Source organism: Phytophthora ramorum, assembly GCF_020800215.1.
Source record: "Phytophthora ramorum isolate Pr-102 chromosome Unknown Phyram_PR-102_s0008, whole genome shotgun sequence".
Taxonomy (NCBI): Eukaryota; Oomycota; class Peronosporomycetes; order Peronosporales; family Peronosporaceae; genus Phytophthora; species Phytophthora ramorum.
In genome coordinates, this window is record NW_027150654.1 from 2,654,945 (window position 1) to 2,681,295 (window position 26,351).

The 26,351-nt window shown below is 55.6% G+C and overlaps 10 protein-coding genes across 10 annotated transcripts; 5 read left to right on the forward strand and 5 right to left on the reverse strand.

Annotated features, from left to right (window-relative positions):
- Nucleotides 1-100: 100 nt before the first annotated feature.
- On the reverse strand, nt 101-1,722 carry KRP23_9733 (Glucanase inhibitor protein 3; the record flags this gene model as incomplete). Its single annotated transcript, XM_067895324.1, has 2 exons — nt 101-682; nt 1,636-1,722. 2 exons carry the CDS (start codon nt 1,720-1,722, stop codon nt 101-103), a joined length of 669 nt encoding a protein of 222 aa, XP_067742923.1.
- Nucleotides 1,723-1,812: 90 nt separating this feature from the next.
- KRP23_9734 (Glucanase inhibitor protein 3) lies at nt 1,813-2,301 on the forward strand (the record flags this gene model as incomplete). Its single annotated transcript, XM_067895325.1, has 1 exon — nt 1,813-2,301. One exon carries the CDS (start codon nt 1,813-1,815, stop codon nt 2,299-2,301), a length of 489 nt encoding a protein of 162 aa, XP_067742924.1.
- A 731-nt stretch (nt 2,302-3,032) lies between these two features.
- KRP23_9735 (uncharacterized protein) lies at nt 3,033-5,618 on the reverse strand (the record flags this gene model as incomplete). Its single annotated transcript, XM_067895328.1, has 1 exon — nt 3,033-5,618. One exon carries the CDS (start codon nt 5,616-5,618, stop codon nt 3,033-3,035), a length of 2,586 nt encoding a protein of 861 aa, XP_067742925.1.
- Nucleotides 5,619-5,726: 108 nt separating this feature from the next.
- KRP23_9736 (uncharacterized protein) lies at nt 5,727-6,704 on the forward strand (the record flags this gene model as incomplete). The annotated part of the gene is made up of 1 exon (XM_067895329.1): nt 5,727-6,704. The coding sequence occupies one exon, from the start codon at nt 5,727-5,729 to the stop codon at nt 6,702-6,704; it is 978 nt and encodes a 325-aa protein (XP_067742926.1).
- Nucleotides 6,705-7,137: 433 nt separating this feature from the next.
- On the reverse strand, nt 7,138-7,614 carry KRP23_9737 (uncharacterized protein; the record flags this gene model as incomplete). The annotated part of the gene is made up of 1 exon (XM_067895330.1): nt 7,138-7,614. One exon carries the CDS (start codon nt 7,612-7,614, stop codon nt 7,138-7,140), a length of 477 nt encoding a protein of 158 aa, XP_067742927.1.
- A 3,195-nt stretch (nt 7,615-10,809) lies between these two features.
- KRP23_9738 (uncharacterized protein) lies at nt 10,810-13,113 on the reverse strand (the record flags this gene model as incomplete). Its single annotated transcript, XM_067895331.1, has 6 exons — nt 10,810-10,861; nt 10,933-11,148; nt 11,235-11,475; nt 11,541-11,668; nt 11,742-12,864; nt 12,948-13,113. The coding sequence occupies 6 exons, from the start codon at nt 13,111-13,113 to the stop codon at nt 10,810-10,812; spliced, it is 1,926 nt and encodes a 641-aa protein (XP_067742928.1).
- Nucleotides 13,114-13,359: 246 nt separating this feature from the next.
- KRP23_9739 (DNA polymerase delta catalytic subunit) lies at nt 13,360-16,702 on the forward strand (the record flags this gene model as incomplete). The annotated part of the gene is made up of 2 exons (XM_067895332.1): nt 13,360-14,582; nt 14,656-16,702. 2 exons carry the CDS (start codon nt 13,360-13,362, stop codon nt 16,700-16,702), a joined length of 3,270 nt encoding a protein of 1,089 aa, XP_067742929.1.
- A 2,138-nt stretch (nt 16,703-18,840) lies between these two features.
- Nucleotides 18,841-20,403, forward strand: KRP23_9740 (uncharacterized protein; the record flags this gene model as incomplete). The annotated part of the gene is made up of 1 exon (XM_067895333.1): nt 18,841-20,403. The coding sequence occupies one exon, from the start codon at nt 18,841-18,843 to the stop codon at nt 20,401-20,403; it is 1,563 nt and encodes a 520-aa protein (XP_067742930.1).
- A 372-nt stretch (nt 20,404-20,775) lies between these two features.
- On the forward strand, nt 20,776-24,418 carry KRP23_9741 (uncharacterized protein; the record flags this gene model as incomplete). The annotated part of the gene is made up of 3 exons (XM_067895334.1): nt 20,776-21,693; nt 21,767-23,419; nt 23,492-24,418. The coding sequence occupies 3 exons, from the start codon at nt 20,776-20,778 to the stop codon at nt 24,416-24,418; spliced, it is 3,498 nt and encodes a 1,165-aa protein (XP_067742931.1).
- Nucleotides 24,419-24,444: 26 nt separating this feature from the next.
- Nucleotides 24,445-26,139, reverse strand: KRP23_9742 (uncharacterized protein; the record flags this gene model as incomplete). Its single annotated transcript, XM_067895335.1, has 1 exon — nt 24,445-26,139. The coding sequence occupies one exon, from the start codon at nt 26,137-26,139 to the stop codon at nt 24,445-24,447; it is 1,695 nt and encodes a 564-aa protein (XP_067742932.1).
- Between the last annotated feature and the right edge of the window lie 212 nt (nt 26,140-26,351).

Genomic DNA, 26,351 nt, shown 5'->3' on the forward strand with positions numbered 1-26,351 from the left:
GTTAGCATCTACGCTTCTTGTTATCTTTGAGAAATGCTTAGCTGAAACACCTCCAAGCTAGTGGCGCAAAAGTGAGCTGTATGCGCTCTGCTAGTAAAATTTAGTGAAAGCACTCGCCGCTGCCAATCGACTCGATCCAGTCACGACCGATAGGTATGCGCGAGTAGTAGCTTGGGTAGCCAGGCTTTCTACAGTCATCACCCCAGCTGACAGAGCCAACCAGAATGTCGCCATCGGGGCGTTCTAGGATGAGTGGGCCACCGTAGTCGCCTGTGCAGGAGCTCTGGTTTCCGACGGGCGCTGAGCACATCATCGTCTCATCCACGGACGTCTGCCTGGAACACTCTTCGTTGCTGATGAGTCGGACATCCGCGCGTTGCAACTCGTGGGCATGCTGGCCTTCACCGCCAGTGTTGTACCAACCCAGCTTGGTCACTATTTCGCCGTCTTTGATATCCGAGCCATCTGCCGCAGCGAGCTTGATAGGGGCGAACGAGCTGGGTCGCTCCAGCTCCAAGACCACGAAGTCGTACGAGTATTGGGAGTTCTCAGAGTTGTTGGGGTGGCTCATGATTGCCACGACCTTGATCTGCTCGCCGTCTTCAGCGCCGTTGTTGTAGTGCGAGCCGATCGAAGCATACCGAATGTCGGCGCCGACAGAGGCACCTCCAGTCAGGACGTGCTTTGGATGAGGGTGCCCGCGCAGGAGTTGTTGTGTGTAGCGTTGACCCGCAGGCTCACGACGTATGTCTTGGTGCCGATCGGGACGGTACTGTTCTTGGTTGTCAGAGAGGTGCCGATGTCATCGCTGGAGACATTCCCCGGGACGAGGTCGGCAACCGAAACATTGTAGGAGTTGGAGCCATCTTCAGCGTTCGTCACCAAGGAGCCCACAGCGAGCGCAACGGAGGCGACGGAGAGAATCACCGACAGAAGCTTCATCGCGATTCGAGACGGGAACAGCGAGGTGAGCTGAAGGCAAGAAAATTCCGAATGATCGAGTGGCCTCATCAGCCAGCGCGTAGACTTGATAAACACAAGATTTGTACGAGCACGAGGAGCAAACGAAGGATCGGAATCGTGGGTTGCAGGCCTCGCTTTACACTGGTGTGATCACTTTGTTCGCATACGATAACGTTTCTGTTGATTGTGCAGCGTGACGCAGCATGCGATTTGCGCTTCAAAGACTCCTTTGCTGTTCGGAGGTCTCAGTTCTTCAAGGAGTCAACTGCGGATTTCAAAAGTTAAAAGCGCCCTCGCCTGGAGGTGATCCGTTTACGACACATCTCGCTACGAGGTTTAGAGATGGTCGAGCCTCAAAGTAGACTGGATGGTGGTCGACAAGAAGCGTTGCCGTGTGCTCTTTTGCGTTGTCACAACGGATCCCGTGATGCAATCGCTCCGAAACTCAAACCGATCCCGAATCCTTATCATCGCTCTTTGGTCCTTGAGCGTCAACGTCACTTGCAATTCTGTCATCAACGCCTCGAAGTAACCTGTCCGTCAAGATGAAGCCGATCGACGCCATCACCACTGCGCTGGCCTGTGTTGCCTCCACAACCACCACTTGGAAGCCACGTCGAGCGCGAACTTATCCTCAGTGGCGAAGTCGTCCCCGTCGGAGCCAAGACGTACGTCGCCGGCCTGCGCATCGAGAGAGACTCGGACAATTTGTGCTGTGGCTCGCTCATCAGCCCCACCCACGTACTCACTGTCTCGCATTGCGCTGCATACGGCTTCCACTGGGTCTCGATCGGCGATCACTACCGAAATGGCACTCAAAGCGGCGAGCAGATCAAGATCGTGTCACTGATGAACCACCCGAACTACTCCGAGCACGTCAAATACGCGGACGACTTTATGGTGGTGGAGCTTGAGAGACCAAGCAAATATGCCCCCGTGAAGCTTGCAGCAGCTGACGATTCGGACTTCGAGGCCGGCAAGATGGCGACCACGATGGGGTGGGGAACAAACGCAGAGGTTGGCGGGAATTTCTCCTACGAGTTGCAGGCTGTGGATGTCCCGTTGACGAGCGACGAGGCTTGCGCAGCGTACGCTACCGTGGATTCCAGCATGGTGTGTGCCGGCGGAGTTGCGAACCGGGACTCTTGCGAGGGAGACTCTGGTGGTCCTCTCATTGTCGAGTCTTCTACTGGGGAGGATGTGCTGGTCGGCATCTCTGGATGGGCGAAGGACGATACCTGTGGGCGTGAAGGCTACTACGGTGTGTACTCTCGAGTGTCGAGCGCTCGAGCGTGGATTGAGACCATCACTGGTGGGGACGGCACGTGTCTCCCGTAGATGAAGTTGTTGTGCTTCGGCTGTCTTCAAACGGATACACCAACCTAGGTTAAACGATGCATCACAGACATATTTTTGAGCCGCAGTTCCCTCACTACTCATTGCAACCGACTCTATCCGACATATTCGCAAGAAGAGCGTACTACCGCCGATCTCGAGTTGAACTGCGCGAGCTCCTCCTTCTCCTCCGCGCACTATCACGACCGCGATCGTTGCCACGAGTGCGACTTCGAACGTTACTGTGACCCAGAGCCGCCGTCTTGACCTGCACCTGCTCCTACCTGTGGCTCTCATCTTTGACCTCGACCTCGACCGGCACCTGCTACGGCGGTACCGCTTCCGGGGCTACGTGCAGCACGGAAAACGGTGACTACTGCGGTGCCGGAAACTTGATTGTGTCGCCCTATTTGTCCGTCCATCGGCTTTCACGAATAAGTACCATAGTATGACTTGTAGGCAACAGTGACATGAAGTGATAAACGAGATCACTACACAAACGCGCACGAGATCGTTCCTGCTTATTTTCTTGTTACCCCGACAGTCTGGGCAATGACGATAAAGACGAGGAGAAACGCACCGAAGCACCGGTATCCCGTACACAACTTCCGACGACGGGTAATTGGTCGGTTGAACTGCTAACTTCCGGCCCTGCTCGAGGTGAAGCACTTTCAACTCGTCTCCGCGACAACTGCACCGTTCCCCGCGACGTCGAGGCCATTGTGGGCGAGAGACTACTTCGTGGAGAAGCAGCGCACACTGGGGTCTGTAGAGGTGCTTTTGCGTTTGGTTGTAGCTGTGTTGGAGCCTTTGGAGTTGCTCAAGGGCACAGACTTCTCATTGCCCATGAACGCACTCACAAGGTCGAGGCCGTAGATTTCTTCTAGTGCTCTGTCCCGACTGGAGAGTGCGTCATTCAGGAGTCTTGCTGCACTAGCATTGTTTCCATTGTTGCTGCTTGTCGCGTCTTCGGTGCTCCCTGCGTCTTTGCCACGTCGTCGACGCTGTTGAAAGCGCCGCGATTCTGCCACCAACCAGTCTGCGTCCACATTTGCCGACATGTCAACAACCAAGACTGGGACTTGCGAATTGCTCGGTGGGTCTTGGGCGCCGTAGCTAGTATTCCCAGATAGATTTACAGCAGTCGAAGTAGCAGCAAACACCTCGATCCTCCCGTCGTCAGTGACTACAACACTTTTCAAAGCTCCGGCAGCCTTACTACTGCTGAAGTTTTGGGCAGATACGAGCATCTCCAGTCCGCTGGCAACGACACGGATACCATCGAGTGAAATGCAGTTCTGACGGAGATCGAACTCTCTTAAACTGGCAGTAGACCCCATTGGAGTACTGGAGACCAACTTCTTCAGGAACACACCCAACCGGCCCATGCCTTCGCTTGTGAGTCGGTTGTAGCGCAGATCGACTCGCCTCAGTCTCTCTGTGCCTTCACTTTCCAACATCCTCACAAGGGGACGCAGATCTTCGTCCACGAGCCAGCACTCGCGCAGCTCCAAGCAGTCGGAGGAAGGCCACGGCACGGCACTTGCAGCTGCGGTGAAAGCGTCTGCAAGCTTTCGCATGAGCTTGGATTTGGCGCTTTGTACGGCGTAGAACTCGGTCGTTAGCTCTGTGAACTTGTCCGCTAGTCGCTGCCTTTTGTCTTGAACCTGTTGCTTCTGCTCTAGGCATTCCCGAATGGTTCTCTCCGTTTGCTGGCGCAGTGCTTCGAGTTGATCTGCCAGCAGCGTCTTCTCCAACGCCATGGCAGCTCGCGCCTGTGACTCTCGGTTTACATCACGTACCAGGCGGTGAATCCGCTCTTTCTGCTCGAGAGCAAGTGCTTCCTGCACACCCAAGCTCTGCTTAGTCTCTCGGTGCCTCAACTCTTGCTGCTTGTCTAGCGCAAGCCTTTTGTTGAGCGTTTCCTTCATCTCGTCGAGCTGCTTCCTCAGCACCGCAGCTTCACGCTTCGCTTCCGCCAGAAGCGTGTTTTGCTTCTCACTCGACTCCGTGGCGCTCTCTGTCTGCAAGGCCAGCTCCTGCTCGAGCTGCTTCTTCCACTCGAGCGAGTCTTGTAGTACGCGCTCGAGCTCCTGCATTCGGCACTGTGCGGCGACAAGTTGCTCTTCGGCACTTTCGCGACGATTAACAGCCTCGTGGAGCTGAGACTCGACGTCTTGCAGCTTCAACGCGAGCTCGTACTGCTTGTTTCGCCGCATCACTAGCTCGCTTTGCACCCTTTCGATCTCCATCTGGTAGTTCAGGTGCGAGGTCGACAACTGCTCCTGCAGCAGCTTCCGCTCTTGACGCAGTTTCTCCTGCAGAGCACTCACCACCGATGCCTTTTCCTCCGCTTGTCTGGTTCGATGCAGCACTTCCACCTCACTTTCAGCCGAGCGTGCGATGTGGTCTCGATGTGAACTGCGAAGCTGTTCGCACTCTCGCTCGCAGTCTTCAAGCCGCGCCTTCAGCTCTTCTGCAGTGCGTTCCTGGGCCTCCAGTGCCTGCAACAGCTTCTCGTTCTGGGTCGTTGCAATCTCCATCGCTTTCTCACGTCCTTCGGCTTGGCTGCGACTCACTTGCAGGGCATCGATCTCTGCCTCCAACCGATCGATCTTCCGCTGGCGGCGCACCAAGTCGTTCTCCTTGGAGACAACGTTCCTCTGCAGCTGCTCCAGTGCGGCTTCCAGCTCATCCAGCTGCACTCGTAGCTGGTCATTCTGCCCCGAGAGCAGCCAAACCTCCCGCGTTTTAGCCTCGATCGCGTCGTCGCGAAGTCGAATGAGCTGGTTCTCGCGGAAACTCCGTGGTGAGAGGCACGCGTCCGCCTTCTCCGGCTGTAGGTCCTCCACGTTCTTCTCGAGACGGCGGATGGCTACTTGTTGTCGGTCCAGCTCCTTGCGCAGCTGCTTCTCCGTCTCCGTTGCTGCCGAGAGTTCCCCGTTCTTCTTCGCCAGCGCCTGCTCTCTCGCATCCAGCGCTGCGCACACCATGGCGAAGTCTTCTTCGTCCTTCTTCACCTGTTCACGGAGCTCTCCCGCCTGAGCGCTCACCTTGTGCACCCGCAGTTCCATCGCGTGGGTCTCTGCAGTCTTGGCGTCCAGTTTCCCAGTCAGAGTCTTGATCTGCTCCAGCAACTCGTCGACGTACTCGGTCTTCCGAGCCAGCAGGATGTCCTTCGCATTGATCTCAGCCGCCTGCTTCTCTGCAAGCAGCTTGAACGCTTGTGCGGTGTCGTCCAGCGCCACGACAGTCTGCTGCAACTGCTCCACTCGCTCTTCCAGCGACACCCTTCGCTGCCTCAACCTCCCCTTCAGCATGGTCATCCGACATGAACGCCCAGGAACGGAGGGACTCAAATGCAGCACGTCTCCATCCAACCGTCGCTTGGCCAGTCCGCGATCTTCTCGGCCGATGGTTTAGGCAGCATGGGGCGCAGGTGTCGACGGCTTGGCCGATGGGATATCCGTCAGATCCTGGTGGCTCTTGCGCTGATCCCATCGATTCGGACGGCAGCGCAGTCGCTTGTCGTGTCGGAGGTCAATTGCTCCCTCGCGGACGAAGCGCAGAACGCGTCGGTGACGCTCACCTGGACGTTGTTTGACGGAGCCGTCAACTACACGCGGATCTCCCATTCCAGTGAAGCTTTGCTGTCCACTGCATCTTCGCTGCCGGATCGGCTGCTGATCCTTGGGGGGATCGAGTACGAGTCAGCCCAGCCCGTGGTCGACAGCCCCGTACTGGTCTACAACATCGCCACGAACGTGTTCCTCAAGCCGCAGGACCAAATCCTGTCGGCGGTCTCAGCGGCGTATCAACCCATGGGCTCCACCATCGAAAGCGTGTTCGTGTCCCCAGCCAGTCGAACGGACCACGCGTCCTTCCTCACCCAGGACGGCGCCGTGTTCCTCTTTGGCGGGCAGAGCAGAGAGTTCCTCAACGATACGTGGCGAGGGTGCGTCGATGCCAGCTCAAGCAACGTGGTGTGGGATGAGTTGGTCACTGCCACCGACGCCACTACCGTCGCAGCAGCTCCAGTCCCTCGCATCGGACATTCGTTCACCAAAGTGTTCGAGAACAGCACCACGATCGGTGCTCTGGTCTTCGGAGGACTGTCGGGGGATTACATAGAGCTCCGCGGCCTGCACTTGGCACTCATCGCCAAGGCTTCGTCCTCTGCGTCTCCTGCCTGCACGAATCGTGGGCCGAAACTGTCGTGGCGGATGCTGAAAGCTGCTCCGTTGACGGATTCCGGAGCGGTCCCCACTGCTCGAGCGTATCACGCCGCGATGACAACGTCGAGGCTCTTCACGGCCTCGCGACTCGCGTGTCTGGTTGTCACGGAGGCAAAAGCACGCAAGAAGGCGTCATTTTCAACGAGCTCTGGCGATTGTGTCCTCCATTAGCGCCCGACTCAGCTGTTCCAGTGGAGAGACTTAACTACACGTGGGAACTCCTCACCGAGATCGGAACGACCCCCGGCGCGCGATATGGAGCGAGCATGACGTTCGTGGACGAAGGGAAACTCGCTCTCGCTGGGGGCTCGTACACGTTCCCAAGTGACTTTCTCAGTGACACGTGGGAACTAAACGTGAACGCCACGCAGTGGGTCCGTCTCTCCTTCTCCGAGGACTACGCGCCTCCACGTCGCGGCCACTCGCTGTCATTTTTCTCGACAACCACTCGGCTATTCCTCTTTGGAGGTAGAGATCGCTACGCAGTCGTGTCCAAGCGGATGCAAGCTGCCTACTACGGCGCGCCGTTCTGTGCGATGGGGCTGAAGATCACGTTCTGCACGGCCACTTCCAAGTACGTCTGCATCGCGTGTCCTGCCGGGTCCTACTTGGAAAGCGGCTCGCGCAGATGTTTGTTGTGCCCGCAAGGAACTTTTTCCTCCGCGGGGTCGGCCGAGTGCACGAAGTGTCCTGCTGGAACGTTCAGCTCAGACGTAGGCAAAGACAGCCGCGCTCCGTGCACGGCGTGTCCTGCTGGCACATTTTCCCAGGCTGTAGGCGCTGTGTCGAGTGCTGCTTGCAGTGTCTGTGCAGCCGGCACCTTCGCCGCTGCTTCTGGGTCTGTGGCATGCTCCAGTTGCGTGGCAGGAACCTTTTCCGGTGTCAATGCCTCAGTGTGCACTGCTTGTCCCCGAGGAAAGTATAGCTCCGCTGGAGCTGGCACCTGCACTAACTGCGCCGCCGGCACGTATATCCCAAGCACTGGCTCGACTTCGTGTCTCTCTTGCCCCAGAGGATTCTTCAGCAACTCCGGCGACGTGGGCTGCTCAGCCTGCCCAGCCAATACGTACAGCTCCTCCATCGGTGCATCAGCGTCGGACTGCCGCGCATGTCCTTCCTACGCGTTTACAACGTCGAGTGGCCAAAGCGCGTGCCAGTTCTGCTCGCCGGGCTCGTCCTGGACAGGAGACGCGTGCACGTTGTGCAGCAAAGGACTTTACTCGTCAACCGGCACGAGCGGAGCCTGCGTTGCTTGTCCAAAAGGCTCGTACGCTGCAGACCGTGGCTCGTCGAGCTGCCGGAGCTGTTCACATGGGAAATTCACCAGCGATACAGGGAACGACCAATTCCAGCGACTGTCACCTTTGCGCCAGTGGATCATTCTTGAGTGGATCAGTCTGCCAAACGTGCGGCGCGGGCACGTATCCTGAACCGAGCGGGTTTTGCTCAGCTTGTTCTCCCGGTAGCTACTTTTCTGGTGGAGGAACATCCGGAGCCTTTGACACTTCACTGGGCTGCGCTTCCTGCCCGTCCATGAGCTACAGCAGTAACCTCAGAGCTACCGGTTGCTCTGTCTGCGCGGATAATACCTTCTCGATGGAAGCGTGGCGGAGCTGCATCTCTTGCACTGCCTCCCAAGCAGCGCTGCCAGGCTGTGTGACGGGGCGCAATGGTCTTTTGTGTTCTGGCAACGGAGACTGTGTCTACGGAGGGTGCGCTTGCAATGCTAGTTGGGTCGGTGGAGACTGCAGCGTTCCTGTGGACAATGCGGCCACAACTTCCGGGCCAGCAGTTTTGTTTTTCCCAGACGCGCCACTTCAGCTTGTCAACGCATCGATATCCACAACCGCGAGCGATATCAAGTGCACATTGCTCGGTCTGGGTATCGCAACTCTTCGTTGCAAGCTATCGTAGCATGGAGCTCGAGCAATTTCTCTGCCAGACCATCAGTACTTCCCACCACTCTCAATTTTGCACCAGGTGAATCCCTACAGGCCATCCAGATCCCAATTTCACAGCTTTTACCGAGAACTGGCTGTCGATTCTTCACTCTGTCTTTGGTAGATCTCACTGGAGCCAGCACCAGCGCCGTATCGTCCGATTCTGACAACAAGTTGACTGTGTACGTTGATGATATGAACGGCGGATCCCTTGGAGCTACTGGATCGTCGGTAGCCTCGTCGTATGTACGACAAGCAAACGGAACTGCGCTTGCTGTGGCGACATTGGATCGTCTTGCAGCGACTCAACTCACACTGTCACCTCAATCAACTGCCACAAATACAAACTTCGGTGTGGCATTGCGTGACCAGCCGTTGAATCTGCTGCTCGCGATTGATTTCTCGGCTGCCTGGGTTTCCGCGTTCATGGATTTGCTGCCTGCAATTGTTGCCCAGCTTCAGATCGTCTATCGATCCGTACCTGACGGAGTTAGACTGGGACTAGTGAATGGCACCACCACCAACCCAACCGCGGTGTTTTACTCGAGTCTTGCGGCCTTTCTTTGACGCTGCTCAGGCACTGGCTGCGTCCAGTGTTGGAAATTCACCTCTGGACTGGGACTGGGTATCAAAAGGTTTGGTGGCAAGTAGTACGTCGTGGCCAGCAACAGACCGCCGGCAGATGTTGATTGTTGCAGGCGATACTCTCACAGCAGGTGGATCCGTCACGCTGTCGTCCGCGTTGATCGACCAGTTGCGCTCACAAAATGTCTTCGCATTCACACTCTCGTCCATGCAGGTCACCTTTCCCAGCGGAAGTGACGTGATGAAAAGCGTAGCATATGGCACGACGGCAGCAATTCCGGCAGTGCTTCGTCAGGCCTTTGAGGAGAAGGACAGTGCTCTACCTTCGAGCGCAAACACCCTCAACGACCCAGCAGGACTCGTCTCGTCCGTACAGGTGACTTCATTTTCAAGTGGGTCGAGCTCGCTGCCAGTTGTCCGCGTCAGTATGAAACCTTTCCCCACCCCGGCTCAACTCGAAGCATTCACCTTGCTGACGATCACAGTTGGTATCCCTGGTGGGTCCTTCATATCCATCGAAATTCGTGAGCCTGGGCAAGCGTGCTTTCCCCCGACGCAGGCTATTGCAGTTGACTCCCTTCCGTTAAGTGGCTGGGCTGACGCGTGGCACCTCTCCACCTTGAGCAGCATCCAACGACTGTGGAAGCCTTCTACTGGCTCCTCGACACTCGGAATGGTGCTGTATCAAGACACCTCGCTGCTGCGTACATCAACCAGCACGATTTTATCAATCTCAGACTCTGCGTCCACACACTTGAGCTTGAAAAGGACCTACCCAGGCTCGTTCTTTGCGGCAGGTCTGTCGTTGGCAACGCGCGGGTACTGGAGATCGGGTTCTGGCAGTGGAGCAGCAAATTGCAGCATTCAGCTGGACATGGTCGGCACAAATACGAGTCTGACTGCATTCAGTGTAGTTCCCTTCGCGTCACACGTCACCCCAGGCGAATGGAACTACGGGTACTCGCAAAGCAGTATTCCCTGGGAATTGAGCAGTCCTGTCAATTGCGCTCACGTGCAACAGCCTCGTCACCGGGGTTTGCCGTCGAGTGGGCAGCGCTGGGCTTGCTTCCCGACCCAGACTTCGCCTGCAAGTGTCCTCGCGGATTCTACCACGACACTCTGTCGGATGAAGGAGGGGATGGATCTTGCGTACGTTGCGCTGCGGGCTCATTCTGCGCCGCAGGAATCAAACGTCGATGCCCTGACGGCACTTTCTCGTTCGGAAAAGCAGCATCCTGCGAGACCTGTCGCGACGGGTGGATTTGCACCGACGGCTTGGCACGGCTCTGCGATCCAGGAACGTACTCAACGCCATCTTTCACCTGCGGCATCTGTCCAAGCGGCTACGCGTGCCGGAATGGGAAGAAATCGATCTGTCCCGCTGGCAAATTTTCGCCCAAGCTTTCTAGCGAGTGCCAGAGCTGCCCTCCAGGGACCATATCTCGTTCGGAAGGGTGCGTGACCTGCTGTCAGAAACATGCTTTCCCCGTTAATGAACTCACCTTCAACTTACCTTTGATGCATGGTTTCCCCAGGTCATCCACGTGCGAGCTCTGCCCGCTGGGATGGACGTCCAATTACCAGAGGAACCACTGCATATCTTGTCCGCCCGGTGAAGCAACGCTTTACGCCGGACAGCATCCTTGTTCGTCCTGTGTTGTATCCGCGTTCCCAACCCGCAATCAACCTGAGGTTTGCCTCGCATGAACGCCAGCACAGCTAGCGCATCTATTTAATTAATAGTACTGCGATCACACGCGTGCCACGAAGGCCGCCACTCTTTGCTTGACGTCGTTTACAGTCCTGTCATCCCAGTACAACACGTCAGATCCCATACATTTCCATACCAAGTATGCTACATACAATAGTCCAACCTCTGAGCTCGAAGAACCACAGCCTCACTGGATGCCGGCTTGTGCACATCCGAATAATCGGAGATGATTCGTTGACCACGAACGTCGTCGCGCGCCTTGCCATCGGCCGCCTTCGTGGCAACCTCAGTCCTCATGGAGACAAGATCGCTCAAGCATTCGCGAATATTCTTCTCGGCATCCAACTCCTCCACCAGAGTAGCGAGCGGGTAGTGAGACCTGAAGGAAACCGCACACCCCGCAAACGTCTTAGTAAGGGTACGACCCAACTAGAATATCACCCCACCCTATAACAAATATTTTACCTGTCCACAGAGCCAACGGTGCCGTCAGCAGACACTCTGCCACTCTCAACCAGAGGCAGGAGAGCGTCAAGAGCGTAAAGTTGGATGAAGAATGTATACGCCGCAATTCCTGCTCTGCGAGATGACTCGCGCATGTAGTTCTTGCCCAAACCCCGCACTTGTTTGTCCGTATACACATCTTCGCCATTCGCAAGACTCATCTTTGCGTTACCCTCTGCGGCGGCGAGCTCCGTGCGTGCATCTGTAAAATACATTTACACGTTTAAGGATTTCGAGTTGGTCTAGTTGTAAACCAAGGCAGCTTACCTTTCATATACTGGACAATTTCTGGGCGGAAAATCTCAGCCTCGATTTGCGTTCGCTTTGACTTGTTGCGCGAGCGGAACTTGTCTTCGTTTCTGAGGACCGTGAATACGCTGCTCGAGAGAACCCACCTATAGAAGACAGCGCACAGAAACATTAGCTTGAAATTCAAGCACAACGCCGTTAAAGTCTTGCAATCCGTACCCCGGCGAGATCTCATTAATGGCTGGCGACAGCGACGAGATAATGTGACCTGGAGTATTGATCAGAGCGAATGGCATCGCCACCAACTGAGGCAGAGTATTTACCGCCGTTGCAATGACCGAATAGGGAGCTTTCACGAAGTTGCTGGGAAACTTGACGTTGCATCCCAGTCCAAAGAAAACACCCTCCCCATGGAAGAGTTCCTGGTCGGGTGCCTTCAAGGTGTGGTTGCTGCCCACGTTGGCTCCATAGCCAATGTTGCCTTTGCCCTTCGGCCAAATCGAGGCAATCAGCAGAGCCTGGTGGTGGAAGCCCACAAAAGGCCCTACAAAGCTGGATGTCACCTCACCCTCGGCAATTGACGTATTTGGCCCAAGAACGGAGCTCATGACCACTCCATGGCGCTCGACATGCGACGTATCGCACAAGAAAGCACCTTCGACCACGCTAAGCGCCTCGACGGTAGAGTTCCACTGCACGATCGAGTCTCGGACGATGCTTTTGGTTCGAACGACAGAGCGCTCGTGTTCAGTCGACAAAATCGTCGAGTTAGAAACGTCGCTGTCCTCCACAACTGCGAAGTCGCCCACGAAGGTGCCTTCCACACGGGAGCATCCCCGCACTCGAGCCTTGAGCGCCACAATTGACATGGGGGCCTTGATTTCCGCCACGTACTTGTTTACGAAGGCGTCATACAGCGTCAAGAACTGTGCATCCCCCCTCCTCGTCGCAACTTGAGCTGCGAGTGAGAAAGGCAAGTCTGCCACGATGCGGAGGTCGCGCCCACCCGTCTCCACCCCCACATGGAGCAAGTTGCCATTGCCGCACGCTGTGTCCTCGTCCGGACCTGCGACTGTCCCACACTTGATGACGCTGGCTTCCCTGTCCACGAGCACGTTCTTGAGCACCAGCGTGTCCTTCACCAGAGCGTCGTCCAGCACCACCGCGTTGCTCAGCGCCGAGTTGTAGACGCCGCAGGGGAACGGGATCCCGTCCACGTCGTGGCGGTAGGTGGCGGAGAAGCGGCCGAGCACCACTTTCCCGTGGAACGAGCACTGGCGGATGCGCTGCGTCTGCAGTGGCGAGTGCTGCTCCGTCTTGCGGACACAAGTCCAGTCCTCAGCTGCAGCAGCAAGTTGAAGTTGGGATCAGATTCAAGAAGTTAGTACCCCTTCCCCTGTTTCTGATTCCAGTGCACTGACGGACCCGAGTTGCCGTTGCCTTCGAGCGCGCGGATCTCGCCGTCCGAGAGCGGGAAGCAGGCAGCGAGGAAGACGCGGCGGCAGGACTGCACGTACTGCACGTGGGCGGAAGCCAGCAGCGCCGAAAACTCCTGCTGCTGTGCGTCCGGCGTCTCGGAGAGCTGCGCCATCGTAGCGACGAGTGCGGAAATGGGCTGCCTTTCCGATGGTGCACCTACTCATAAACTTATAAATTAATATCCCTGTACATCTGATTTCTCCAAATATTTGTTTTGGTCTAAACTTGACTTTGAAAATTGGTTCCCTGCCTTACTAAGTATGTTTAAACCCGCTGCAAAATGGATTATCTCACTGTACATCTAGTTTACGTACGCCACACCATCCAGGTTTGGCGGTAAACGACGTTCACTACAGCAATGGCAGGTCTCAAGCGCGAGTCTGCGCCTGCGGGCAGCGCGGGCGCCAAGAAGCCGCGGCTGAGCGTCCACGGCGCCAAGGCGGAGCCCACGACATTCGCGGATGACCTGGAGCACATGGCGCCCATCTCCACCAAGGCGAGTTCGTGGCCGCGCAAGCCTCTGGGGCCGCTGGACTCGTCGTCGGACTCGGTCGCCTTCCAGTGGATCGACATCGACATGTACGACGGCCCGCCGCTGCGCCAGAACCCCAAGAAGGGCGCAGCTGTCCCTGGGCTCAAGGCCTCGGGCGAAAGTGGCCAGAGCGCGGCCATCATTCGCCTCTACGGCGTCTCCGCCCAGGGCCACAGCGTCCTCATGCATGTGCATGGCGTGCTGCCCTATTTCTATTGTGCGTGTCCCGACGATTTCGATGAGGGCCGCTGCGGGGACGTGCGCGCGGCTCTGGACGCCGCCGTGGCCCAGCGGGACCGAAACAGCGGCGGCAACGCGCGCGTCGTGGGCGTCCAGGTCGTGCGCGACAGGATGTCGATCTACGGCTACCAGTTCGACCGCTACACGACGCTCTTCAAGGTCTTCCTGAGCATGCCCAGCTACGTGCCAAAGCTGCGCAGCGCGCTGGAGGCGGGACTCACGCTACCCGGCTGCGAGTTCCGCAGCTACCAGACGTACGAGAGCAACGTGCCGTTCATCCTGCGCTTCATGATCGACGAGGACATCAAGGGCTGCAACTGGGTGGAAGCCCCTAAAGGCACGTACTCGATACGCGACGCGGCCCACAAGAAGTCGCTGTGTCAGCTGGAGATCGACATCACGTACGACAACTTGGTGAGCCACGCGCCCGAAGGCAAGTGGGGCAAGGTCGCCCCGCTCCGCATCCTCAGTTTTGATATTGAGTGTATGGGCAGAAAGGGCCACTTCCCGGAAGCTGAGCAGGACCCGGTGATCCAGATTGCCAACGTCGTGCAGGAACAGGGGTCGGACGCGCCCATTATCCGCAACGTGTTCGTGTTGGACACGTGCAAGCCGATTGTTGGAGCGCACGTGATAGAGTTTGAGAAGGAAGGAGACATGCTGGAAAAGTGGGCTCGCTTCGTGCAGGAAGTGGACCCGGATATCATCACGGGGTACAATATCGCCAACTTCGATATCCCCTACGTACTCAACCGTGGCAAGGCGCTCAAGCTGCAGAACTACAACCTTCTCGGCCGGCTGGCACACTCGTACGTATTGCTTTTCACATGTACTCAGCTGATGAGACTTGATCGATGAACTGACGAGTAATTGGTACCACAGAGGGGCATACATGGAAAAGAAGACGTTCAGCTCGGCGCAATACGGCAAGAGCGAAAATGTAAAGACGACGATCCACGGGCGATGCATGTTCGATCTGCTACCGATCATGCGTCGTAGCCAGCAGCTGAGCTCGTACTCGCTGAATGCTGTGAGTGCCACCTTCCTGGGTCAACAAAAGGAGGACGTGCCTCATGGAATTATTAGCGACCTGCAGCGAGGCACGGACGATGACCGCCATCGTCTAGCTGTCTACTGCTTGAAAGATGCGTACTTGCCCCTCCGGCTGTTGGACAAGCTCTCCAACCTCGTCAATTACATCGAAATGGCTCGTGTGGCCGGCGTCCCAATCGACTTCCTGATCGAGCGCGGGCAGCAGATTAAGGTGTTTTCCATGCTTCTTCGCAAGTGTAAGGACGCGTCACTTGTGGTGCCGACACTACCTCGCTCGCAGAACAACGAAGATGCAGGTTACGAGGGTGCTACAGTGATTGAGCCCAAGAAGGCGTTCTACTCGGTGCCGATCGCTACTCTAGATTTTGCGTCGCTGTATCCGTCTATCATGCAGGCCTTCAACCTCTGCTACTCCACGCTGGTCGCTCCAGGAGATGTGGACAAGCTGGCTCCGAGTGATTATGAAAAGTCTCCCTCAGGTGATATTTTCGTGACGAGCAAGAAGAAGAAGGGCATCCTACCACTGATTCTCGAAGAAGTGCTGGCTGCACGAAAGAAAGCAAAGCGCGATATGAACGCTGCTACCGATCCGATGGAAAAGGCTGTGCAGAATGGTCGACAGCTTGCTCTTAAGGTGAGTGCGAACTCCGTATACGGTTTCACGGGCGCAATCGTTGGTCAGATGCCCTGTATTCCTATCGCGTCCAGTACGACGGCGTACGGTCGTCAGTTGCTGTTCCGCACGCGTGAAGAAGTCGAGCGAGTGTACACTATTGCCAACGGCTACAAGGCGGATGCACAGGTGGTTTATGGTGACACGGATTCTGTGATGATTAAGTTTGGTGTCGACACCGTGGAAGACGCCATGCCGCTGGCTGAAGAGGCTGCCAAGCGCGTGTCCGATATCTTCCCGGACCCAATCAAGCTCGAGTTCGAGAAGGTGTACTTCCCGTATCTTCTGATGAACAAGAAGCGATACGCTGGTTTGCTGTGGACAAAGCCTGAAAAGTACGACAAGCTAGACTCGAAGGGTCTTGAGACGGTGCGTCGTGATAACTGTCTGCTGGTGCGACGGATGGTGGAATCCGTGCTGCGCAAAATCCTTATCAACCGCGACGTACCTGACGCCATTGCGTACACGAAGAATGTGATCTCGGATCTGCTGCAGAACCGCATTGATATTTCGCTGCTAGTGATCACCAAGGGCTTGAAGAAGACTGTGGATCAGGACGACTACAAGGTCAAGCAAGCACACACTGAGTTAGCTGAGCGCATGCGCAAGCGCGATCCTGGCTCGGCCCCAGCGCTGGGCGAACGTATCGCTTACGTAATTATCGACAAGGGCAAAGCTACCCCGCTGTATGAAAAGGCTGAGGACCCTGTGTACGCACTGGAGAACAATGTCCCGATTGACTGCGACTACTACATGAAGCAGCAGCTGCAGAACCCGCTGGAGCGTATTTTCGAGCCCATTATTGGCCTGAGCAAGGTCAAGTCGGACCTGTTGAACGGTGCGCACACGCTCAAGCGCTCGAAGCCCGTCCTGAAACAGAACAGTGGTGGCATGATGAACTTCGCCGTAAAGAAACTCAAGTGCTTAGGCTGCAAGTCGCCGTTGAACGGCAAGGGTGCACTTTGCCGAAGCTGCGTGGAGCGCGAAGCCGAGGTGTTTTCGCGGCAACTTGAGTCTGTCAACGAGCTCGAGCACCTGTTTGCTCGGTTGTGGACGCAGTGCCAGAACTGCCAGGGCAGTCTGCACCAGGACGTGTTGTGCTCCAGTCGTGATTGCCCCATTTTCTACAAGCGCATCAAGGTGCAGAAGGACCTGGGAGAGGCCCAGGCTTCCTTGGAGCGTTTCCAGTCTGTGGATTGGTAAAGAGGGCTGGATTGAACCTACATGAAATCACTCGTCGCCTTTAGTCTTTACTGCAAGCGGAAAGAATACAAATAATGAGGGTAGAAGTGATCTTACAGCCAGATCTTGCATTTGTGGTCTGCTTGACCTGGTCGACGCTCGTCGGGCGTTGGTAGCGATATCAGCACCAATTTGCTACAACCGGTAGCATTAATATATCAGAAATATTGATAGACTATAAAGCATAATATTATCATGTGAAATCGATAGTAGTAGTGCTAGTCAATTAGTAGCCAACATTTGTCCGTTAGGAGAGCTATTAGTACTACATTGAAAACTATTCTAGGCATGTGGTTCTGCTATTTCTTGCCTCCATTCCCAGTGCCCAAGCCACAACCAATGCCATATGAAAATAATGACGGTTTTTAGGAGACCGCGTTTGCAGGATCCTCCATTATTGAGCTCTGCACCAAGGTGAGTAGTAGTAATATTATTTATACTACTTATGCTTCGGCTAACGCATATGTATATTATAAATATATACTACGATATTTTGTTATCATTATTACTGCTATAAATATCCTCACTGCTACTACTTTAATAGTATTATCCCGTGATTTGAAAAATACTTTTTTTTTCTTGTCGTTCTAGACTTGTACTACTTCGTAGTCGTCTTCAAGCTCGGACTGAGTCAGTCCCAGTACTTAAAGCCTGAGCTTGGCATTGAAGGACGATAGAGACGATGGCTCTGGCGAAGGGACGAGAATAGTAGGACGAGGTAGGTGAAGCTGCCACAGATCGTCACATGCTCCCATATTTAGGTGGCGTCGGCGGCTCTGCCTACGGTTGAACCGTATTTGAAGTGAGCCGCAATCGCTCGGGCAGATTTGGAGATTGATTTACTTCGAGCTCTCCAGCTCGAGCAAAGAGTCCTGAACGATAGCTAGGTATGGTGCATTGCTCGAGGGAAGGCTTTCCCGGTGCAGGGGGGGGGGGGGGGTCCATTTTGGTTAATATTCCTATTTCCTAGTGCAGAAGATCATCTTCTGTGGAAGACCAAAATGCAGAGTGGACAAGATGAAACGCAACCGCGTGATATTTTGGTCCAGGCCTGTCGAAGTCAACTACAATCGGGGATTTGGATGGAGGGAGCAAACGTCCGCTTAACTTTCGTCAGCTGCTAACATAAGCACCATCGCCGACGTGAAGGCAACGCGGGCATGCCATCACTGACCGCGTTGACGCTCACTTGTATCATGGCTGCAGCACTTCGGTTATCCAGCAGCAGCAAATTTCGCTGGAAAAACAGTTAGCTTGCGTGCGACGAAATCCATGCGCGAAAGCCTGCGCGTAAGTTACTTGTAGGCTTTCGTGTTGCCTTTTGATGCGTGTGTATGAGAATTGGACAGCTTGAAGTTCTTCCGTTTACGGTGGTCCACAATTGCGGTGGTCGTAATTGGGGCCTGCACCGGTCAATCCATTTCTTTGTTGATCTTGTGAGGCGTTTTGGCGCAGTAACTGAACGCACCGTAAACGTGACGATCGCTGATGTGCATTGCCACCTCAGCAATCTCCGCATCTGCAGAACTGCGATGCGATGGGGCGTGCTCGTGGTTACTCGACTGTGCGAAGTCGCTTTCATCAGGTTTGCCTCCTCGAGATATCTCCGCAGGCACAGACTTAGCAGCAAGCAAAGCCTCAAGCAGGGAAAAGCGTCTGCTGAACTATCCTCCCGCAATCCAGTTCAGCCCAGCTCACTCAGCGGTTGTCGCGCGTGGACTGCACCAGCCGGCCGTTGCTGCCGTTGCACGCTCCACGGAGCACGTCGCCCTAAATATGGCTGCACAGGGAGCATCAAATGACGTTCGGGGGCGACTTTACTGTCATGTCACCACGCCCTCGTGCTATTATAATTCCCGCCGCCCTCTGTGGGGCCCTCGTCCTGCAAAGAACACTCGTTAACCCGCCAGAACAGTGGGGAGCCTGAGTCACATCAGCAGACGAACGGTATCTTCGTTCCACTGGTCGCAAGTCTGAAATAGAAAGACGAGCCGCAAAAAGAACTCGACAGAAGTCTGGCAGAGGAAACGTCTAAATCGAAATGGGAGCAAGTCTGCTCATTCTTCAAGCAGTCTCTTCGAGCGCAAGTCGTCCTGAGGATGGAGCGGCTCTCGCTGCGCCGTGACCAGCGCTTCCAGCCACTGCACGACATGAACTTCGGCCAGCAGCAGTGGAGACCAATGACGGACGACCTCCTTCCCAGTTCCAGATTTAGAAACGTCTCAGATGAATTTGCCCCCGTCCTGCCCCGGATCTCATCGCTCTTGAGTGGAAACAGCAGCAGCAAGGAGCTGAAAAGGAGAGAAGAACCAGCAGCTCTCCATGCACCTAGTCAGGAACCGCTCAGAGTCGCAAACGCGGCTCGAGTCGTCATGTACGTGCCCCAGCACGACGAGCAGCTGCGAGTGCGTCGCCCCTCCGTCCATGCCAGTACAAGGGACTGGGACCACTACACGCCGCCGCCCCCAGCTGCTCCCTTTGACGGCGGGGGTCAAAGGATCCCCGCCGTCTCCAGTGCCATGCGGCGTGCTGTGCATCGGGAGTTGAGCTCGAGACGAGCCATCCCATCGGCCGAGATCTCGACGCGCTACATGCAGCCTCGAGACCCACCGAAGGACTCCAGGGGTCACGACCCGGTAGAGCGTCGCCGGCTGTTCTACCAGCACAGCGTCGACCCCCACAAGATCCACGAGATCCACATCCCGGCCGAGACCCCAGTCGTCCCTCACTACCGTACAGAGCTACCTAGGAAACTCTCGAGATACCACAGCCAGGTGTCTCCCTCACGTCCAGCCTACTACGAGGAGGACGAACTTGAGCTGGCAGCTCCAAAGCGCCGTCGCGTATCTCCTTCTCTTACGCCACCGACTCCGTCTAGACAACCGCTGTATGAGGCTGAGTACGGACTCGCGGTGTTAGAAACGTCAAAGCCACTCATGCAGTCGCGCTATTCCCTCTCCATGGAGCACACGACGCAGCCCGCTCCTCGACGGCGTTACGTCCGAGGAAACTTTGAAAAGACCGACTCTCTTGCTACTACCAGACCACGGAGTAGCTACAACGGGAGTGGTAGCGTGACTAGAATACAAACTAGCGCACCACCACCAGCAGTTGCAGCTCCTCGCACCAAAGCCAAGGTAGAAAACCGCGAGCTGGTGCTCAAGTCCAAGGAGTTTCTAAAGTCAAAGAGCCTCGTGCGCAATCGCCACGACGAGATCGACTGGGTCGCGACGTTCCTCAAGGTGGGCTTCGACTCGTCCAGCATCTACGCACTCATGTGCCCTCTTCGTAAGGGTCGGTGGAAGTCGGAGGAGGAAAACTACACCATGGGGCTGCTCAAGCTCATTGAGAACGGCACGATCCTACTGCGCCACGGCCAGAGTATCCGAGGCTACATCGGCGAGAAGCTGCACAGCGACGACATGCGCGTGCTCAAGAAGCTCAGCAACTACAAGATGTTCCACTTCGCCAAGCTCATCAACCCGAGGCTCGCAGAGGAGGAGAGGCTGGATAGGAAAGTGGCAGGTGCAGAGGAAGGGCTGGAGCAACTGGATCAGCTCAAGGGCGAGTTCCTGCGCTCGGTGCAGCTAGAGGCGCTCGTGGCTGTGCGCAAATATCTCAGCGACAGCTCCCTGCGCGATTTGCTCAACGTGCGCGCATGAACAAAATGTTAGTTCAAAGTATCCTAAACACGTCAAATATGACGAAATCAATGCTGATATAATGCCAGCGGAGTTCGGCTTCCACTCGGGCCTTTCGGTGATTTCAGGCCAGAGGACACTCACCAAACACCGAAGAACACAATCAGGTTCACAGCCGTCGTCCATGGAGCACAGGTGTCCACCGAAGACAGGCCCAGTTTACTGAATTCTTAGTGTGAGCTCACTCCATTGAGAGCTCCACCGAACAAAACCTGGTTTCGTCCGCTTCATCGCACCTGGTTATTCCTGGGTATCGCTCTCGCCAACTGCGCTCTCGGGCGCCTGCATTCGCTCCTCGACTTCAGTTGCATTGCTCCCACCTCCACCATCCACATGAAGCCCGCTGAAGGCTCCGCCAAAAGCGACGAGGTCGACCCGTCGACTGCGCGCAAATGCACCTTCACGCTGCAGATTGACGCGGCCGTGGAGAGTGGCGCTTTCGAGGCGCCAGGATTTCGCTTCCGCTTTCTCGATGGCTCTAGGAAACAGACGAGCGCTATTGGGTTGGGGCACGGGTGGATACCCATACAAAACAACGAGTCTGCGCAGATTTTCCGCTACGAGCAGAGCTTCGCTGACGTCGCCATCTCGGAAGCATTTGCGATGGCTATTGATGACGATCCGATCTTGTCCTTTTTCCTGTTTGATCACCCTGGACTTGCAGGGACTGGAGCCACCCCTCACGCCTCAGGAAAAGAGGCTAAGCCCTCCACAGCCAAAACACCAGCGGCAGCAGCGACAGTGACACCACTTGCCGTTCAATTCACTCCAAAAGCTTTTGCCGGACTGTACGAAATGGACGTCAGCAGTTTGCTTTCAGGCGCCCTCCACGTGAAACAGGAGTGGGCCGAGAGCCCGGCGTGCTTCGGTGATTCCGTCTTCGGATCAAAACAGCCCTCCAGAGAAATGCAGCACGCGGCCTCGAGTCTCTGTTTAATGCCATCGGCGTCTGGCCTCAACTACCTTTCCATCCAGGTCTCTGTCGATCAGCCACTGCTAACGGGTGAGCTACTGAAAAAGCTCAACCCTCTCACAATCACCGTCGGGACTGCACGCCGACTTCCTGGTGCCGTCAGCCAAGGGGTTGGAACAGCGTCGCCTCACTCTCCGCTTCATCGCTACTGCAAACCAACTTTCGCGTTGATCCACTTCTTTCCAGACCAGCTGCGTCTGTCTGGTAGTGTGGGGACTACTCCTTCCGTTCATCCTCCCTCACTCCCTCGCCTGTTGTTGACTCCAGGGCAGCGTCAGGTAAGAAAGCATCGCCCACTGCATTACCCATCGGATGCATCTAACTTTGACACTTTGTGTGGCGACTTGCCAGAGCGCGACAGCCCGATGGAATGCTAGCGTGACGCTGCTGTGCGGTCGCTTCGAGTCATTGGAGCTTGTTGATGCGATTCGTTTTGCAGCGCTGACTGTTGAGATACGAGATCGAGACTTGAAGCAGGAAGAAACACTGGCACGATACCGAATGAAATGGGAGAGCTTGTACACGACAGGGGTTGATCCTAGTCAACAGCAGGACCATCCATCCACCATTACTTCACTCCATAGCACTCCTCGCAGCAATGACGCAAGCCACCCCACTGCAACTACGCCGCCAGTTGCAGCTAAGCCGATAGAGTTGCCGGAAGTTGACGACATTGCGCGAAGCGATTGGCGAATGATTCTCACGAACGCTGGTCGACTCTTTCCGTATGGGCTGGCCAGGTTTCGACTCACGGAGCTTCTCAATACTGCAAAACAACGGATGGGTGGTATGAAGACAGACTCCGACAGACCGTACACGACCATAAAGCTCACGACAGACATCATTGCCATGAAGCGGCGTGCTAGCCCCCTTGGCACAGCCATCCTCAGTGAAGAGAGCGAACTCCCAGCAACCGTCGACTTGTCACCACTAGAAAAGGTCATTCGTGAACCCGGCGCATACGTATCTACTGGTGCTTCGCTCAGCATACACGTGACGCTGCAATCTCCAATTGAAACAGTAGATGGTGGAAGCACGGGAGCACAAACCACGCAGATCGACAGCGAGAACACGGCCTCAGTCGGTGACCGCAAGTCGCTGAAATTCTCTAGAATCGTTGTGATCATTCCGTATAAAGACAACGTTACGCTGGGCGAAGTCACGAAAGCCATGACCACCGTCAACTTGAAGGCTCTCCCAGGCGTCCCCATCCGGTCGTATCAAATGACTGAAGCCGAGAAGATGGACTGTGAGTGTGGCGCGTTGGATGTGATCACTGGCACGCAAATCATCGATAGCCAATTTCGCATGATCATTCTGGAGGGCCTCGCGGACAAAGGTATGGAGTACTTGCATGAGCAGCTTCAACGAAAGGGACTGAACGACCCGCAGGGATATCGGATGTTCTGCAATGACGAGCTTCGTTTCACGCGGCGGCTGTACACGATCTTTGAGATCGATTTGAAGCGGATCAAGCTCCGCTACCCACTCCCTCTTCTGATGACAACATCCGACATATACATGCGAGCCAAAGTCTCTGAAAACTGCCACCAAGCCCTGACTCGGCTAACAGATATGCGGCAAGTCCAACGGCTGGTAGAAGTGAAGCACCTCGACCTCTTCCCCACCGCTCAAATGTTGCTCGAGATCGAAAGCAAGTACGGAGAAAGCATCACACTGGAAGACATCCACGGCACGAGCGGTGGCAAATCCCGTGTCTCGTCGAGTTCTGAGCTCAACAATCTTGCGGAAGAAGCAAATGTTGGGCAGCATACAGCCGGGTCTACCAGGCACCGCGCCAACAAGCTAAAAGCGCCAACAGACTCGACAAACGCCAGCTTCGAGCAGTCCCGCCAAAGTCGAGTCGAGAAAAACTTCCTAGTAGAGCGCAAGAAGCACTCAAACCAGCTCCAGGCGGAGTACATGGAGAGGAAGCAGATTGCTGAAATGCTGGAGGACAAGTCCCAGGCACCAGTCTACCTGTATAGCGGTCAGAAGCTTCGGGTACGTGCCCTGCTACACATCATCTGCAGTGTCAAACCTGTTCTTAGCCATTGTTTCGCTTCATGCGCACAGACCCAAGACGCCCTCCAGGAAAAACAGCGCGACAGGTTGGCCAAGGACCGTCATGCCACGTATACGTATAGCCGTGATTTCCAGTCGCTTGCACTCAGCATGGTCAACCCGGAGGCACTGCAACAAACGGAAGAGCTGGAGGACCGCAAGAAGTGGACTACGCAGCGTGGATTCATCTATCCAGCACCTCGTCAGCCGGGCGAATACTACAAACACGTTAATGCTCCAAGTGAAGCTCGCCGCGAAGACCTTCGGCAGCCGTTTGTCGACAATGTCAATCATCCAAAACCTGTATCACGAGGATCGGGCGAGCTTGGAAGCGGAAAGGGACCCGAATTCTCCACGCTGCCCTCCAAGGACATGGTATTCGGAGGGACAAATGGCGACGGCACGGTGAATGCAGAGTACTTCAAGAGTGTGCATCTCTGTGGTGACGGCCTCCGTCTTGAAATGGAGGAGGCTCTGAAGAAAGAGCAAGACGAGTGGGAACGCCGCCTTGTAGTCGACAAAAAGCAACTGAAGTTCCTTGCTCATGGGAATATTTGCAGCCTGCCTCGAGAAAAGCCGTCTCAGCTGGACAAGATCTCCGATATTCTCAGAGGTCCGGCTCATTCAAAGCCCATCCGTATCGTCAAGAACGCGACGCTGCCTAGTGGAAAGCGCGTGACGCTTGAGAAGGCCCCCGTCACAATCCACAATCAGGAAGAATACGTTGGCTGTGTTGCAGCCACGTTCGCGAGCACTTTGAGACCTTCGGACAGCAATCAGTTTGCTGGTAGAGATGCCACGTCAGGACAGCCGAAGGATTTCTCCTTTCCGTCGACGACAAGCATTTTGACACCCCCAGTGAAGAAATTTATCACTCGGAAGGAGATTGTGCCCGTGCGCGACACCGAGAAGAACGGGCTCATCTGGAGAAATGAGTAATAACATCCTAGAGAATAGAGTAGCTTTCATCTGTCGATCTGGCGTAATGCTGCTTCAAGTAGCGCGATTCGTCCAAGAAGCATTTGAGCGATGTGGTCGTCTTCTTCTCCAGGCACCTCGCAATCTTCCTCTTCGTCCTCCTGTGTCTCCATCTGCGCGGTTTCGTTGGAGGAAACGTTGGGCTTATCTGCTAGCAAGGCCGATGACGGAACAATTTCTGAGTGCAGGTCTCCCTTCGTTGAAGCTTGATCACTGTTGCCCCTTGTGAGGGGTGGAAGGCTTGGTGATGCTGAGGCGCTGGCTGCATCCCATAGATCACCAGCCCCGCTAAGATTTTGATCTTTAGCAGGGCTGTCTTCACGCATGTCTACCGGAGCTGGATCCTGCTCTTCGCCGGGAGATCCCAAGAAAAAATCATTTTCCCACGAATGCACCACCAAACTCACAAGGCTGTCGAGCGTCTTGGTTGTCTCGGTTGGGGTCTTCTCGCCTTCTTCACGAGGGGATGAACTCGACCTGTGAGAACGACCAGAAACGATACCTTCTGACGATGATCTGGCTGACTCCAACGCTGCTTCTGGTCGTGCAGGGCTTGCGGTCGGTAGTAAAGGCAGCTCTTCCACTTGCTCAGCTGCACTCTCTTCCTGTACCTCGCTTTGGAATCGGAGCTCTTCCTTAAGCTCACCTTCTGTTTTACAGTCACACGAAATCGAGTCCTTCTCTTCGGTTTGTACATCCGCACCGCAACTTTCATTCACGGGTGCAATTTGGTCGTCGCCAAGCTCTTCACGGGCTGCAGATTCCTGGCGATAATTCACCGACGAGTTGCTGGAGTGTGGCTCCGTGGCTGTGAATTCTAACGGCGATGGTTCAGTCCGTCGACTCTGCGTATCACTTTCTCCTAGCGAGCTGACACTTCCAGCAATTTTCTCCTCGCTTTTAGTGACTGATACCCACTGCTCTTCTTCCTCCTTCTCCTCCTTAGCTCCAGCACTACCCATAGAAGACGCTTCCTCAAACCGTCCTCGTTCTACCGACGAGTATCCAAAACTGTTTAGCGACTCCCCCCTTGTGTAAGAACCAGGTGACGACGGAGGCTTCAGTCGTCCCCTCTTCTCCTCTTGATCCATCGACAGCTTCAACTCTATCGGCTTCAACCTCGCAGTAGCAGCCACAGTGGACGTCGTGGCACCCCACCCGAGACGCTTCCGCACCCTTGCAATGACCTCCTCGGGGTCTTCACCCCCCGCCTCTTCCCCCTCTTCCCCCTCTTCTTCCTCGAACTCCTCCGAACTCCACTCCGCAGAGCCCCACGACTGCAGAGCGTCCACTGACGTGCTGGTCGTTAATTTCTGTCCCTCTTCGCTGCTGTAGACGCCCAAACGCCGTCGCAACTTGCTCTCGACGCTGTCGACATCGCTCACCTCCCGAATGTTACTCCTTTTCTCCTCTTCTTCCGTAAATGCATCACTAACCCCGTCTTCTTCCTCCTCGGGGAAGCGGAAGACGCCGCCGGACGCCCACGTGGACGCAGGCGACGCACTGGGCGAGTACCGAGGGGATTTCGTCCACCAGAAGTCGCTGCGCTGGGCCGCCACGCGCGCCTCTCGGGGCTGCGGCTTCTCGAAGCGGAAGCGGGCGATGTACTTGCCGATCGTCGTCTCCAGGGGCGGAGGGGGCGACGCAGGAGGCGGCGGAGGAGGCGCAGACTCGTCCGTCATGGCCAGCGCCTTTCTCAAAGTGCGCACTTAAGGCGACCTTAACATGTAGCCATTAACCTCTAAAGGCGTACATGCGCAGCAGAGGCTGTGCTCGCATTGGCGAGGGGCGCTGTACCCACTCATGCTCTGTATTGTTGCTTCGGCACACTGTTTAGGACGTTGCGAGGCTAGTTGCTGTACGAACTCAACGCGCTTACAGCCTCCAGTTCATC